This window comes from Canis aureus, chromosome 1 (genome assembly GCF_053574225.1).
Source record: "Canis aureus isolate CA01 chromosome 1, VMU_Caureus_v.1.0, whole genome shotgun sequence".
NCBI lineage: Eukaryota > Metazoa > Chordata > Mammalia > Carnivora > Canidae > Canis > Canis aureus.
In genome coordinates, this window is record NC_135611.1 from 15,122,967 (window position 1) to 15,139,230 (window position 16,264).

Below are 16,264 nucleotides of genomic sequence, written 5' to 3' on the forward strand. Positions count from 1 at the left end.
TATTTTTTATTAACTTATAGGAAGGAATCTTTTAATGAGTTTGAGTACTGACAAGATAGATTAGTTACTTAGAACTTTGTCTTTTTTGTTTATATTAGTGCAAACTCTAAAACAAAAGCCTCTTCTGGTGTTTTTGTAAATAATGGGCCAGGTGCCAGATTCTACCTTTGAATAGCTGATAAAGGAGATAAAGGACAGAGAGAAATGTGGGAGACATTAAAGAGATAATTGAACAGGGCCTGTTTGGGAACATGTGGGGACCCTTGGCTTGGTTGATTGGGAGGTGGTGTTACCATTATGGCTTGTAGAAGGAAAGAAGAAATGGTTTGAGGAGCAAGGATCAATGTTTCTGAGTTCAGCTTACATTTGAAGATACCAATTAATTAGAATTATTTAGAAATTAGAAATAAAATTAGTATAACAAGTTAGGGTCTTGGACCTCAACATAAAGATGAGAGTTGATTGTGTAGATTGGAGGCATCAATATAAGATAAGATGGTAGTGTTAACTGTTGCACATGTAGGAGGCGGTAGGAGAACCTAGAAAGTGACAAGAAAAGACCGATGATGCAATTCTGGAGGACAGTGACAACTACTGGGTGGATAAGGAGAGCAGACTTTGGTGGGCAGCCAGATTTTGCTGTCTTATCTGTTTTCCTTGAATCAGGAGAGAGGAGATATGAGTCACAAACCTGGATCTGCACTCCTAATGTGGGCAGATATATTCAGTCTCCTTTATTCCTCCTCATCAAGGCTCATTTTCAATTAGCAAGGATCACATTTAATTAGGATGGATTTTGATCTTGACCAAAATACGTAGAAACTTTATAATATGGGTGTTAGTAATGGGTTTGAATGACTTCATTGGAATTATTTTTGACAACTTATATAGCACTAGTATGGTATTCATAAACTAGAAAGGCTTAAATATTACATTACCCTCTAAATAATGTGATTACATGCCTGACTTTGTGTGTGTGTATATTTGTGTGAATAGGAGAGCAAATACCAACCAAAATTAGGATTTTGCAGCTTATGATAATATGAAGTTAATTGCCCTAAATATTACACAATATACATCCAAGGTGTAATTACCTTTGAAGATTGTCCCTAATTGTAAGATTATCACATATGCTTATAAAGAGTATAAGCCAAGTTTTTACTGATTGGAATTTGCCCCACATTATCTCATATACATATCTTATGCATCTGTTTATTTATAGTGTAGTGGTGCATCGGAGCATAATAGAATAAATAAATGAACAAGAAATATATTATCAATTCCTGGTATGAAGAAAATACACAGGACATTGAAAGTGAGACTGTGGGTTGCTTTAGACCAGCCACTCTAGAAGGACTGGTCAGGAAGAGGTAGTCTTCTGCAAAGGGCTCAGGTGCACACTGCCTACCTTCTTCCACTTAGACCTGCTTACTGACCATGAATTTACTGGGCTTTGATGCTCAACATCTGCCTGCAGCGCCACTACTAGCTTTGTGTCATCTGGGGGCCCTGCAGCATTCTTGATTCCTAGCTGGTGGCTCACCCACTTTGGAGCAAAGCTATCAGCTCTGCCTACAGACTTGTCTGGCTGAAAATCACCATTGGTCAAAAGTCTGCAATCTGACCAAAAGGTACCTAAGATTAAATGAATGATAGACTCCTGAGGAAATAATTTAAGGAACAGAAAAGAAATTTAAAATGTTAAAATTTCTCAGAAATATCTGAAAAGCTATTGTATCCTTAGCACACACTTTACAAAATGAGAAAGAGTACAAGATGCATATTTTTAAAAAGAGAAATGCAACTAAAAACTTACAGAATGATACATTGTACAAGAATAGTCCAACTGGGAGGCAAACCCTCTAAATTAGAATAGCAATGTGAAATGAGTTTTAATATATGAATTGAATAAGAAACTGAAGGAAACAAGATGGCACACATGGATCGCATACATTTCTTCATCCCCTGAAACAAGGACAAATGGAGACTTTAGGGAAAAGAAGGCATTTCCAACTGTGCAAGAAAGTGTGCTTCAAACATGAAGCAGCCTAATGTGTAAGGTGATTTCGAACAGCTGCTGGGAGTATGAGAAGAGAATTCATGGCACATAGATCAAAGCTTCAATGAAATAGACAAGAAAATCTAATCATAGCATAAAATTTAGCTACTCAGTGAGTAGTAAGTAACCATAATACAGTAAGAGACAAACCTTAGACAAAGCAAGACTTAAGTATCATTATTGGATAGAATGTAAATGTTGCCTACCTTGACAGTGTACAAGGTTACAAGTTGGAAGGCAGAGGAGGAAAGAAAGTGGTGCTATTGTCCTCATGAAATAGAAAGTGGAGATTCTGGATATAGTTGAGAAAGTGAGACAGAGGTTTAGGTATTACATTATAAAAGTAACCAATGTAGGGGTGCCTCGATGGCTTAATCAGTAAAGCATGCAACTTTTTTTTTTTTTTTAAGATTTTATTTATTTATTCATGAGAGACACAGAGAGAGAGAGAGGCAGAGACACAGGCAGAGGGAGAAGCAGGCTCCATGCAGGAGTCCAACGTGGGACTCGATCCCCAGTCTTAAGGATCACACCCTGGGCTGAAGACGGCGCTAAACCGCTGAGCCACCCGGGTTGCCCAAGCATGTGACTTTTAATGTTGGGGTCCACATTGGGAGTAGAGCGAGCTTAAAAATAAAGTGACTATGGGCATCTGGATGGCTCAGGTCATGGTCTTAGGGTCCTGGGATCGAGCCCCGCATTGGACTCCCTGTTCAGCATGGATCCTGCTTCTCCCTGTGCCTGCCACTCTTCCTGCTTGTGTTCTCCCTCTTTCTATCAAATAAATAAATAAAATCTTTTTAAAAAATAAAGTGACCAATAGCCAACAGAAGAGGTAAAAATAGTAATATAAGCATATTGAGGGAGGAGGAGACAGCAAGAATAGACAGAGTCAGTGAGGAGTCCACAGAAAATGCCTCAGGTCATCCAGTCAAGCAATATTAATAGAAGCATATTATTAAGAAACATGGAGTTAACTACCAGAATACCTGAAAATAGACACATGTAAAAAATTTTGCAAAAAAAAAAAAATTGCGTCTGGGTTGGAGAACTGAGATGAGAAGGGTGGGGTGGGAGTTGTTGGTTGTCATTATGCCCTCTGTACTTTCTGACTTTTTAAAAATTGTGCACATATTACTTGGATAAAGCACATTATTTTTAAAAAGAACAAAAATAAATCGACATCTTAATCATTGGCACAAATGATCAAATGGAATCATAAAAATAATGGGCATAAAGAAATATAAATGTTAGAGTCAATGTCTTGGGTTACATGAAAGTCTGTGGTTATTATATTTAGGAAGTAGTTTGGTGAGGATTGACATTTTTACAATGTAGAGTATTACTTTACAACATTTACTTACTTATGTCCTTAAGTAAAATTTTATAGTGTTCCCCATAATATATTTTTTCATTATTTTATTCCTGGATATTTTATTTGTATCATGAATAGTATCTTTTTTTTTATTACATATGTTCAATATACCAGGGAAAACAGTTATTGCCCTTTACCATCGGCGTACAAGGGACTGTTTTTCTCTAGTCCGATGAATTTACTCGTATTTACACCATCCGTTTTCTTCTAGTCACCTTTATGTATACACCTAATGTCAGCATTATCCACTTAGAAACTGTATCAAGTAAATGTTAGCACATAATAATGAAAGAGTACAGTTATCACAGATCCTTTTTGCAAAACACTTAAGTACTTGTTACAAACGATTGGTTCCCTGAAGCCTTTCCCTCTGGAATAAGTACCGTATTTCCTTTTTTTCTTAGAAATATGATTGACTCATCAATTCTTAAGTTTGAGAAAATGTATCTAGGATATTGACAGCTGAGGTTTCATAGTCTTGAGATTTTCCTTAACATGATCAATTTCACCAGCATCGCAAGATTTTAATTTAATGGTATCTCTCCACCATTTCTTCCACTGTCTGAGTCTTGTCTTACATGAATAATTCACGAATAGTGTAATAATTCCTAGGGTGCTGAAATAGCCAGTGTTTCAAGATGTGAAAATATAATTGCTAAGATCCTTTAACATACCTTACACTTGTAAAAGACTCCAGTGAATCCGTATGGTAATTGCATATCCTATATTATCCTGTTATTTAACAATTAAGTATATTTTACCTTTTATATCTTAAAGATTTCTAAGAAAGGCTAAAAGTCATGAAATAATAATCTATTCAGACAAGTAGAACTCAAACTCAAACCTTGTGCTATGCCAAGGAATGACCAGCAGGGGGTGCTACATGACTAGGAGAAGCATAAAAGTACCTTAAAAAGGAGGAAATACACTTTGTATTTCAAAACTGTGTACCAGAGGCCAGAGTAAGGCCAGAATAACTTTAAAGGAAAAAAGTTACATAAAATGAGAAAAGAACAAGAAAGGCTTCTTGAGTATATCTGAAGAAAATGAAAATGGGAAGGAAATACTGTACCTTGCCAATAGAAAAATAGCTGTTCTTTTACTTAAAAATCACTATATAAACTCAGAGCAGTTAAAGTTTAACCAGGTATTTTAATATATTTTCTACCAAAATGACAAAAGCTACTTTCATTCTTTTTAATATATTTGTTTCTTTTAGCTGATATGGATTAAAGTCCTTAGACCAAATTTAAATACTAATTTTAATGTGAATCTACCACTTCACCCATCTGGCTTACTAATTATTTACTTATTTACTAGAAATGGAATTTTCTCCTTCAAAATTGAAATTCTTCTTTTAAAAAAAGTAACTTTTATATGTCACATACATAAAAAATGTTTATTTACTCAGTTATGACTTAAAAGATGAAAATAAGGGACACCTGGGTGGCTCAATGGTTGAGCGTCTGCCTTTGGTTCAGGGCATGATCCTGGAGTCTTAGGATCGAGTCCCACATCGAGTTCCCCACAGGGAGCCTGCTTCTTCCTCTGCCTATGTCTCTGCCTCTCTCTCTCTCTCTCTCTCTGTATCTCATGAATAAATAAAATCTTAAAAAAAAAGATAAAAATAAGATTCTATATCGATGATCAGTGCAAAGGAACTCGGGTTATTTTGGAGATAGCTTATCCCTCCTCTGTCTTTATCTCTTGAAATATTTTTCCTTTAATCTATAAATAGATGTTCTCTAAAATATCATGTGTTAAGTGCAAGGAAAATATTTTTGTAATAAAAAGCTGAGAAGATGTAGAAGATAGAATACTTCAAAGGGCAGCATTTTAAGGAGATTTTGTCCTGCAAACACTAGTCACCCTGAATAATTGATGATAAAATATATTTACAAATATATTAACCACAATTATTTTAAAGTGTACCTGATAACACCACCAATAACCATATCATTTGTGAGTGTGCTTCTACTGTCTTTTGCATTTGGTCCTGTTATTGAGCCTGGTGGTTTTTAGATGAATGCCTATCATTGTATATTAAAGGTTTTGGAAGCTCTGGATTATCTCATTCTCCAAAGAGGTTTCACCTTATCCTCTGACAGGCACAGAGTAGTAACTAACTCAAGGCTGTATTGCATTTGTTGTCTTCCCTTACCTCTGGTTTGTTTGTGTCTGTCTGCCCTTAGAATGTAGCCTCCCAGGGATTTCAGTGGAAGCTGTGTGCTGTCCAGAGCTCTTCCTTGGTGGCTCCTGAACACCAGATTTTGTCTCTTCTATATCTTGAAACTGCGAAAACTTCTGTCCTTTTCAGGTGCTTTCTTCATAGCTTCTTGTCCTCTTGTTCTATGCAGTTGAAAAATTCACTAGGTGTCCAACTCGTTCCCCTTCTCACCAGATCGTGGCCTTTGTTTCTTTACCTGAATTGTCCACATAGAATAGAATAGAAGTTGTTGCTTATAAAGATTCCTTCTCTCATTCTTGAGATGTCACCTCAGGTTAAGTATTAAGTTAGTTTATGTAATTTCAGATAGCTTTTCATTCATGCCTTTTTAAAATTTCTTTTATTTAAAAACTTTTTTTTTTTAAGATTTTATTTATTCATTCATGAGAGACACAGAGAGAGATGCAAAGACATAGGCAGAGGGAGAATCAGGCTCCCTGTGGGGAGCCTGATGGAGGATTCGATTCCCGGACCTCGGGATCATGACCTGAGCCAAAGACAGACACTCAACCACTGAGCCACCCAGGTGCCCTCTTTTTCTTTTTTTAATCCAGAATGAAGATTGTATATATTATCCTCTTATTTGTCTTTCTTTGTGGGTCTTCATATCCTGGCTGCATTGGCAGCCACAAATGTTATTTATTTATTTATTTTTTAATCTCTGTTGCCTTATAAGATTGCCAGAGACTCTATTGGATTCTCTACCTCCTGGCAGCAGCTATATGCCCAAGTTCTCAGCCTTTTGCCAAAAATAAAAATGGCAGATGCCCTAATTGTTACAGTTTGTAGAATGCTGGACTAATTCTCTGGTATGCTTCTCTTTAGGATCTTAACTCTTTAATTCTTGATGGTCTACGAAGCTCTCTAGCACCTTCAAATTGATTTTTTAATATTAATCAGGCTTTCTAGTTGTTCCTTTTTTTTTTTCCTAGTTGTTCTTGGTGGGAGCATTGATACGTCCAAACTTTCCATCATAACCAGAAACTGTGGTTAAACTTTAATGTTTTAATTATTTTATTTAAGAAAAAAAAACCTCATTAGTAAAATGTGAATGAGAAAGTAATGAACACATACAATAAAAATTACACAAGCAATAATAAAATGTGACCTCTCCCGAGTTCTAGTCTCACAGTCTTTTCCCTTGGAGGCAAAGTTGCAGTTTCTCATACATCTTTCATATATATATATCCCTCTTCAAACATGCTGAAAAGAGTAGAGAATATAGCAAAAATCCTTATACCCACATCCAGGTTTAAGAAATGTTAACATCTTGCCATATTTCTTGAGATCTCTTTTTCTTAAGAAATAAAATGATCTAATGTAATTGAAACCCTATTTTTAAAATCTACCACATTTTTTTATAAATCTCTTTTTTCCATTCACCATGATTTTCAGAATTTATCTATGTTGACACATGTAGATCATCTTTATTTATTTTAATTTATAGATAATATTCCTTTGGTTACTTCTCTACCACAACCCCCCTTGTTTTGTTGTTGTTTTATGTAAATGTTAACATATTGTACCTCATATTCTGGACTTTACATTTCTCATAAAACTTCTTTATGTTTAAAATAGGTGACACTAAGATTGACTTTGCATCCCTTCTCGACTTACAGAAAGCTAAAAAAAATTTTACTGGGGAACAAGTTTGTAAGAGTCTTTAATGTCCTAATGGTACAATGAGATTTGTATGGAACATTTTGATGAACTCCAAACATATTCCAAACCTTTAGTATGTCCCAAGAATTATAAATAGAACTTTTAGGAAAAATGTAAATTAGCCTGACAGTGGTTTTTTTTACCTGATTCTTTACCTAAGTATTCCATATATAATGTAATAATTTCACATATGATATAATGATATATAATTAACATAATATAACATATTTCTCTTTAAAAATACTTCTTTCATCCTTCTTAATGTATTATATTGGCCTAAGTAATTTTGTTCCAAACAAGCTTTGTTTTCATCTTTTCATTTAATTTAGCAAATGATTAGGTACTTTAAGAATGGGAATTTGTATTATTCTCTTATTTTTTTCCCTTTTTTTAGATCCGCAATATTTTGATAGCATTTTAATCAATTAAGATTTATTGATTCATTTTATATGCTTGGTACTTTGCTAAGTATTATTATGACTTTTTATTGAAATAATGGCCTACGTGAAGATTAAAATTTAATTGAAGAGAAATAAATTGTTATTAGACGACACTAAAGTGCCAGTGATGTGAGGTGGAATTTGGAGAGGACCATAAAGGATGATGAGGATTTGATTTTGGAAAGCAGAGTGGGAAAGATCTTTATGAAAAGAACTCAGATGTGAATACGAGATAGGTGAAGAATGAAGTGTATAACCATTTTATACCTCAGGGTATACATATGAGATAATGGGAAATTAAGTAGAATAGAAAGAAATATGGTCATCAGTAGTCCAGGAGATTAGGGATCCTGGGTGGCTTAGCGGTTTGGTGCTTGCCTTCAGCCCAGGGCATGAGCCTGCAGACCCGGGATCGCATCCCACGTTGGGCTCCCTGCAGAGCCTGCTTCTCCCTCTGCGTGTGTCTCTGCTTTTCTTTCTCTCTCTCTCATGAATAAATAAAATCTTTATAAAAAAATAGTCCAGGAGATTTAGAATTGAAAGACAATAAGATGCTTATCTCAATTTTATGTAATTTAGAAGATGGAATCTGTATTTTAGGAAGTTGAGTGGATCAAAGTAAGGGTAGGAGATCAACTAGAAAAGTTTTATAGACATCTGGAAAAATGGGGAATCCCTGGCTGTCTCAGCGGTTTGGCGCCTGCCTTCGGCCCAGGGCATGATCCTGGGATCGAGTCCCACATTGGGCTCCCTGTGTGGAGCCTGCTTCTCCCTCTGCCTGTGCCTCTGCCTCTCTCTGTGTGTTTCTCATGAATAAATAAATAAAATCTTAAAAAAAAATCTGGAAAATTCAACTTCGATATAATCTTCATGTAACTCCAGTGCCCTTTGGCTCGTCTTCCAGTTCTCAGACTTACAGGAAAATACTCTAAAATATGTGGTGTCTGAAGGACAAAGAACTGGATTATGGCAACACTTTGTTTTTTTTTGTTTTTTTTTTTAAAGATTTTTTTTATTAATGATAGTCACAGAGAGAGAGAGAGAGAGAGGCAGAGACACGAGCAGGCTCCATGCACCGGGAGCCCGACATGGGATTCGATCCCGGGTCTCCAGGATCACGCTCTGGGCCAAAGGCAGGCGCCAAACCGCTGCGCCACCCAGGGATCCCTATGGGAACACTTTGAAGTAACTTGTTTTTTTTTTTTTTTTTCCCATGTGTTCTCACTTCCTGTTATCTTTTTCCTCCAAATCTCAGTGAGTCCAGAGGTGGAGACTTTTCCTGCAGCCTGAAAGAGTGATTGGATTCCTTTGAGTTGAATGATCTGGGGGTCCCTGGAATAGCACAGGTTCTCAAACAAGAACATTTACAGATCTCCAGAGGGCTCAGAGATGAGCTTCTGGGTTTCATTAATTTTCTGAAGTTGTATGTAAGATTAAATGCATTTTCTAGACAGAGTATCGTATTCAGAAAGGAGTCTGTGACCTCATCCAAATTAATAACATTGCTTAAAAGATTTTACTTCCTACAAGTCTTCATCTTATCTAGAGATTAATGGAATCAAGTAGAAAAAAGAAAATGATTATATCATGTTGAACCATGTGAAATTGTCAATATTTAACTTAGTAGTTTTTGACATACAAAAATACTAATTTCATATGATCTAACCCTATTAAAGCCTTTTTATACTTTTTAAGTTTGAAGGTATTCACTTTATAAGTCTTAGTTAAGCAGTATGCATTTAATTTTGTGTTTGAATATACTTATTTATTTCAATCAAGTTACTGAGGTGTGGTTATATTTCCTCAACTTTGACATTCCAGAAACTTAATGCCTTCAGATACATTGCCAGTTTATGTAATATTAGGAGTATTTCTCTTGTGTATTTAAGGTTTCTACTCTGGTAAAAAGAGGACAGGGAAATGACAGAAAGAGAAATGAAAGATAAGGGAACCTGAAAAGGTATATGGTATAGTATAAGAATATCAAAGAGGTTCAAATTATTCACTAACTTTGTTGGTTTTGATTGCCTGGAGTTTGGGTTTTTTTTTTTTTTTTAATATTTTATTTATTAGAGATTGAGAGAGAGCACAAGTTGGGGGAGGGACACAGGCAGAGGGAGAAGCAGACTGCCCACTGAGCAGGGAGCCCAACTCTGCTCAATCCTAGGACCCCAGGATCACAACCTAAGCCAAAGGCAGATGCTTAACTGACTGAGTCACCCAGGCTCCACATTGCGTAGAGTTTTTTGATCATGGCAATTCTCAGGCCCTAACTAGCTCAGAGAGACAAAGAGCCATAATGGATCTGCTTTGTCTGTTGTGTCTGCTGATGAGCACTGGAGTGCTAAGCGGTTGAAACTCATGCCACTAATTTGCTGTTCCATTAATTATATTGATTTAGTCAGAATTTCTTTGTTAACTAGAGTATTCCATTTCTTCAAAATGATGGATCATGTTACTCTTGTAAGTGTAGTTTGGAGCTGAAACTTTGAGTCAAGAAAACCAAATTTAATTAAAGCTATTTTTTGGGAGAGTTCAGATAATCTGCAATAATACAATTAGCTTTAGGTTTCTTTTTTGTTTTGTTTTGTCTCATTTCTTTATTTTCTTAACTTTTATTATCCTTTTATTTTCAATTAAGAAAAAAGAAAGAAAAATATCATTGAAATGAGGAAATATTTTAAACCTAACCTTTTCTTTTGTAGGTTGCTTTCTGAATCTAAACAGCTAAACATTTTAAGAAAAGCCAGGTCTTATATAAAACAGAGAAAGTACGATGAAGCAGTAAGTATGCAAACCTTATTTGTATAAATAGCTAGTCATCATTTAGGTTATGGGGAAAGGCAAGATATACACAATGGAGAGCAAAGTGGGCAGGCCAGGGAGCTTTCCTGAACGCTTAAGGAAGGATTGGATTTTCTAAGTAGCTGTTTTAGCCATGAACATGCTTCTCTTATTGCAGATATTATCATGAGTAAACTTTTTTAGGTTTGGAAAAGAACAGTTGCCATTTTCTATAATGAGCAAGTCTATTCCAAATTTATGTAACCCTACTTAAGTGTGTAACATTTTAGAACATAGCATTTGTACATTTGGAATTATCTATACACTATCAGAAGTGTCTATTATCATGAGTAAACTTTTTTAGGTTTGGAAAAGAACAGTTGCCATTTTCTATAATGAGCAAGTCTATTCCAAATTTATGTAACCCTATTTAAGTGTGTAACATTTTAGAACATAGCATTTGTACATTTGGAATTATCTATACACTATCAGAAGTGTAATGATTCATAATGAAGCTTTGAATCTTCTCAGCAACTATCCCACTATGCCTTCCATTAATTTTCTTTTTGTTAAGTGGTCCTAATTTTGAAAAAGGAAAGAATTCTATTTTCAGTTTCTCAAATTGCCTAAGCAAAATACCATGCATTTCTAATGCTTATTTTTTGTTATAGTTTTAAAACAGTGAGCTATTGCTTTTCTGTTTTAATGATGCTTTATAACTGATGTGGGTAATCTGGTATGAGAAAATTAAAAATGATACAAATGTGGGTATCTCTGCTATTTGAGACCAATATTAGTGAGACTTCAGTTCTTTCTTTCATAGGTCCTCTATTGATATATCCACCGAATGAATAATTTTCAATCACTACACATATTGTAGTTTACATTTAAAATGCCCTTCCTCATCAAGATTCAAAATTCATTCTATTCAGGAATTTTTCCTATACTTTGCAAGAAGCCCCTTGAGTAATTAAAATCTGTTCTTGATCCATCATTTATAGTTATGTACTCTAATTTTAATAATTTTCCTGCCTTTAAAACTTAGGTTTTCTGATTCTTCCCATGTGACAAGTTACGTTTTCTTTTCTCCATAGGTCTCCCTTTGCAAGGAGCTGATTCAGCTTGCATTAAAAGGCTTGTCCTATTATCATACTTATGACAGGTTCTTCTTGGGCATCAATGTTGTTCTTGGTTTTGTGGGATGGACATCTTATGCTTCTTTGTTGATCATCAGGTCTCATTCCAGCTTTACTAGAGGTGTCAGTAAAGAAGTTAAGGTACGTTCAGAAAATATAATGAAGATTCAGATAGTGGTGTAAAATCATTAGGACTCGGGAAAGAAATTAAATCAAATCAACTGTAATGAGTTTGTACAATGTGCAAGTTGTAATAAGCTAACTCTTACCTTTCATTTGCTTTTGTTATATCAGGTCTTTTTTTCCTCAGTTATCTTTATTTCTTTGGTTGGGGAAAGGGTATATTAATAATGATGGCCCTATAACGTAAGAAGGCTATAAAGATAGCTGTATATAAATTCTCCTATGGCATTAACTATTGATTTTCTATTCTTTTTAATAATTATTTAGCATGTTATAAGCATCCCATATCTTTCTAGTACAGGTGGTCAGAAAACTACTTCAAAGCAATATATTTAACTGTATCTGGTATTAAAAGTTTAGGAGCTAGGAAGCGATAAAATCACTTACTCAAAATGTCCCTTTCTGAATAATGTATGTGCTTTTCTGGAACTCTTCTTACCTTCTTTCAACTTTCTGAAATTCTTAATGCAAATTCTCAGAACTTTATATTTATCCTCATTTTAAGAATTAGTCTTCTAGTTTACTGTACTTTCAATGGGGGGAAGAAAGGCCAAAAAAACATATAATGGTACTTCATATAACTGAGTAAATATAAAAGTATATATGTGGTTTTGCTACCTTAAGACACTTTACTCTTTTAAAATACATTACTAATTATCGTTTATTAGGGAGAATGTGCCACTTTCATTTCTTTTACTTCATTCTAATGATTATTACCATGTCCAAATCCTCTACAAACGAATATATCTGGATGGTATATTATTCATAGTAACAGTCTGCAAACATTTCCAGTAGTAACTTTTTCTAATTTTATATTTTATTTTTCTGTAATGAGGGAAAAAAGAACAGTAATGTTGATTCCAATTTTTATAGCGCTTTAAATGCATTAAATAATTTTCCCCAAGTAATTTTCATTATTTGAATGTATGAAAAATTGATGAGAACAGGAATAATTTTTGACATGGTAGCAAGAGAAACAGAACCAATAATGTTTTAGCAATGACATTCTGCGTAGGTGCTTGGAATTTATTTTGTCATTTTAAACTCATACCGATGTTAGAAGTAGGCATTATAATTTCATTTTATTAAAAAAAAGGAAAACAAAGCTATTATGTTCAGTGATCTTATTTTGCAAAAGATCACTGAACTAGGATATGAAGGAATTGAGATTTGAATCCAGAACAATCTTGGGCTAAACACTGCCTTTTCATGCTTGTTTGTTTTTTTAAGATTTTATTTATTTATTCATGAGAGACACAGAGAGAGAGGCAGAGACACAGGCAGAGGGAGAAGCAGGCTCCATGCAGGGAGCCCGATGTGGGACTCGATCCCAGGTCTCCAGAATCACACCCTGGGCCACAGGCGGCGCTAAACCGCTGAGCCACCCAGGCTGCCCGCCTTTTCATGTTTATCTTAATGTTAAGGTTATTGAGAAAAGATATGAAGTCTTTAGATTAATGAATCAACACAGTTTCAAAGCTCATAGTTCTCCTTTATTCCTTCATCTGATAATGCCGTGAATATTTAATTGCGTGTACGGTGTAATGCTAGCTATTGCCTAGGCTATCCATAGAAAAATAAAATCCAGATTCTGCCTTCAAGGAGCCTGGAATTAAGAGCAAAGTAGGTAAGAGATGTACACATAACCACCTTATCCAATGTAAATTGCTATACTACATTGCAAAAGACAGCTTTAACATTTAACAACTTTAATATACATTGTTTGAATGTGATACAAAGGCTATCATTTTAAATACAGGAGACCTCACTTTAGCGAGGGTGATGATAACAGGAATAAGTAAGTCTTGGTGGAAATTTAACGGCTATAGAGAGAGGATGAGAATTGAAGCAAATTGAAATAAACAGAGGCAGAGTTAGGAAAATGTATTATTATGATGGGATAATGAGTAATATTTATTGAGCCCCACTATCCCAGGACTATCCTGGATGCTTTACGTGTGTTATTCAATTAAGCTTAACATTACCCTAAATTTGGTGGTTATGATTCTCCTAATACAGATGGGGAAATTTAGGCTCTGAGAGATATATATTTTCTTCAAGGACACACTGGTATGGAATAATAGAACTAATATTTTCTGATACTTAAATTCATGCTCTTTCTACACCATACTGCTTTCAAAATAAATAGTTCAATTTGGGGAGAATGTGGAAGGTTTGTTCAAGGGACTAATAAAAGTTTATACCACCAGTATAGATTAGGCTGAAATAATTGAAGGCTTCAAATGGTGGGCTGTAGATTTTAAACATTATTTAGTGAGGAATTGGTGCCTTCATTAGAGTTAAACCAGAGAAAAAGAACCAGAGGGATCTGTGTATTAGAAGAATTAGTGTAAGGAATTAGCTTATGTGAGTGTGGGAGCTGTTAAGTCCTAAATCCACAGGTCAGGCCCTCAGGAGGGCAGACTGAAGTTTGCAGGCAGGAGCTGAGGCCACACTCATCAAGTGTACTTTCTTCTGTTAGGGAAGCTGCCGTTGTGCTCTTAAAGCTTTTCAACTGATTGAAGCAGACCCATCCCAGTAACCTAGGATAATCTTCTTTACTTAAAGTCAGCTGATTATGGACTTTAATCTCATTTACAAGATACTTTCACAACAACACCTAGATCAGTGTTCAAGGAACTGGGGACTGTAGTCCAGCCAAATTGACAAACAAAACCAACCATTACAGTTGAGGTTATTAAAATACTTTGAACCCTTTGCAAAAGGGTTCTGCTTGCAAAAACATTCTGATTCTTCTTCAATCAGAGTTTATAACCTAGTGAAGTGACACAATCTAACAGTTCTGAAGGAAGAATAAAATGCCCATGGTCCAAAGGATTAACTAAAGAGAGGCATGGAGGGCAGCCCGGGTGGTCACCGATTTAGCACTGCCTTCAGCCCAGGGCCTGATCCTGGAGACCTGGGATTGAGTCCCGCATCAGGCTCCCTGCATGGAGCCTGCTTCTCCCTCTGCCTGTCTCTCTCTCTCTCTCTCTCTGTCTCTCATTAATAAAAAATCTTAAAAAAAAAAAAAATAGAAGCGTGGAAAGCACTTAGGATACAAGATGAACCACAGCAGTGCATGTAGTAGAATGCAATGCTTGCAGTTGGGGTGTAGGGAGGCTTCGCAGGGGAGGTAGTTGCCAAAGTGAAGTCTTTTTTCTTTTTCTTTTTTTTTTTTTTAAGGACTTTATTTCTTTATTTGAGAGTAAGAGAGCACAAGCAGAGGGTGAGGGCAAAGAGAGAGGGAGAAGCCGACTCTGCTGAGGAGGGAGCCCAATGCAGGGCTCTATCCCAGGACACTGAGGTCAGGACCTGAGCTGAAGGCAGACATTTGACCAACTGAGCCACCCAGGCACCCCCAAAGTTAAGTCTTGAAGGGTGAATAGGGTAACCCAGTAAAAGAAAAGGAAGAATGACACATAGAGCAGCATGTACTGGATAAGGAGAGAGGTAATGTGGCTTCTTATAAGAGCTGCAAGTTACTGTACAGCTAGAATATAGAGTGCCTGTAGGGGAGGGAACAGTGGATTCCCAACGAATATTGTCATCGTTGCCAAATGAGGAAACAGCTTCAGATAAGCTAAATGGATTAGTCTAATTGACAAGTAACTAGAAGGCCAAGATTGGAATTAAATTTACATCTGACTCCAAAATTGATATTCCTTCTACATGACAGGGTCACTCAAATTATACAGGTCGTTTCTAATTATCACCATTATAGGCAGTGAGTATCTTCTTTTTCTTTAAATTTATTTATTTATTTTTTTATAGATTTTTTTAAAATTTTTATTTATTTATGATAGTCACAGAGAGAGAGAGAGAGAGGCAGAGACACAGGCAGAGGGAGAAGCAGGCTCCATGCACCGGGAGCCCGATGTGGGATTCGATCCTGGGTCTCCAGGATCGCGCCCTGGGCCAAAGACCGGCGCTAAACCGCTGCACCACCCAGGGATCCCATTTAATTTTTGCTACAATTCCTCTTAATTGTATTCCGCATGTAACTTCAACATATTCTTCTCCTTTGCTTTTTCCAGTTCAGATGTTACTTGCTTTAGAACTAAATATCCTTATTTTGCCACATGCTTTTATTTATTTTCTTATTACCTAATAAAATCCCCAAATATTAACTCCTTAAACCAAGTCTCATAATTCCACCTTGACCTGTATGGTTTGAACTCTTTGAAGACCTAGTACAGAGCATAGCATAGAGTGTGCAACTTAATAAATGCTTGTTGGATGGAAGAGTGATTATAATGCACCAGCATGGCTTATTTTCTTCATCAGGTGATCAGGGCATCAACTTATGATAAAGTTTAGAGAATGTCCTCCACTCTTATTATTTAGCCTTTTAATCTCCAATTCAGGTGAACTGAATTCTTTACGATTTCATTACCC

General features: G+C 35.7%; 1 protein-coding gene across 4 annotated transcripts in view; it reads left to right on the plus strand.

Annotated features, from left to right (window-relative positions):
• Positions 1 to 16,264, plus strand: part of PIGN (phosphatidylinositol glycan anchor biosynthesis class N) — a 114,730-nt gene that overhangs the window by 45,714 nt on the left and 52,752 nt on the right. For all 4 annotated transcript variants that reach the window (XM_077891202.1, XM_077891193.1, XM_077891220.1 and 1 more), the window contains 2 exons: positions 10,469 to 10,547; positions 11,642 to 11,824. In XM_077891202.1, coding sequence (XP_077747328.1) covers positions 10,469 to 10,547; positions 11,642 to 11,824 — 262 coding nt within the window. The remainder of the gene's footprint in view (positions 1 to 10,468; positions 10,548 to 11,641; positions 11,825 to 16,264) is intronic.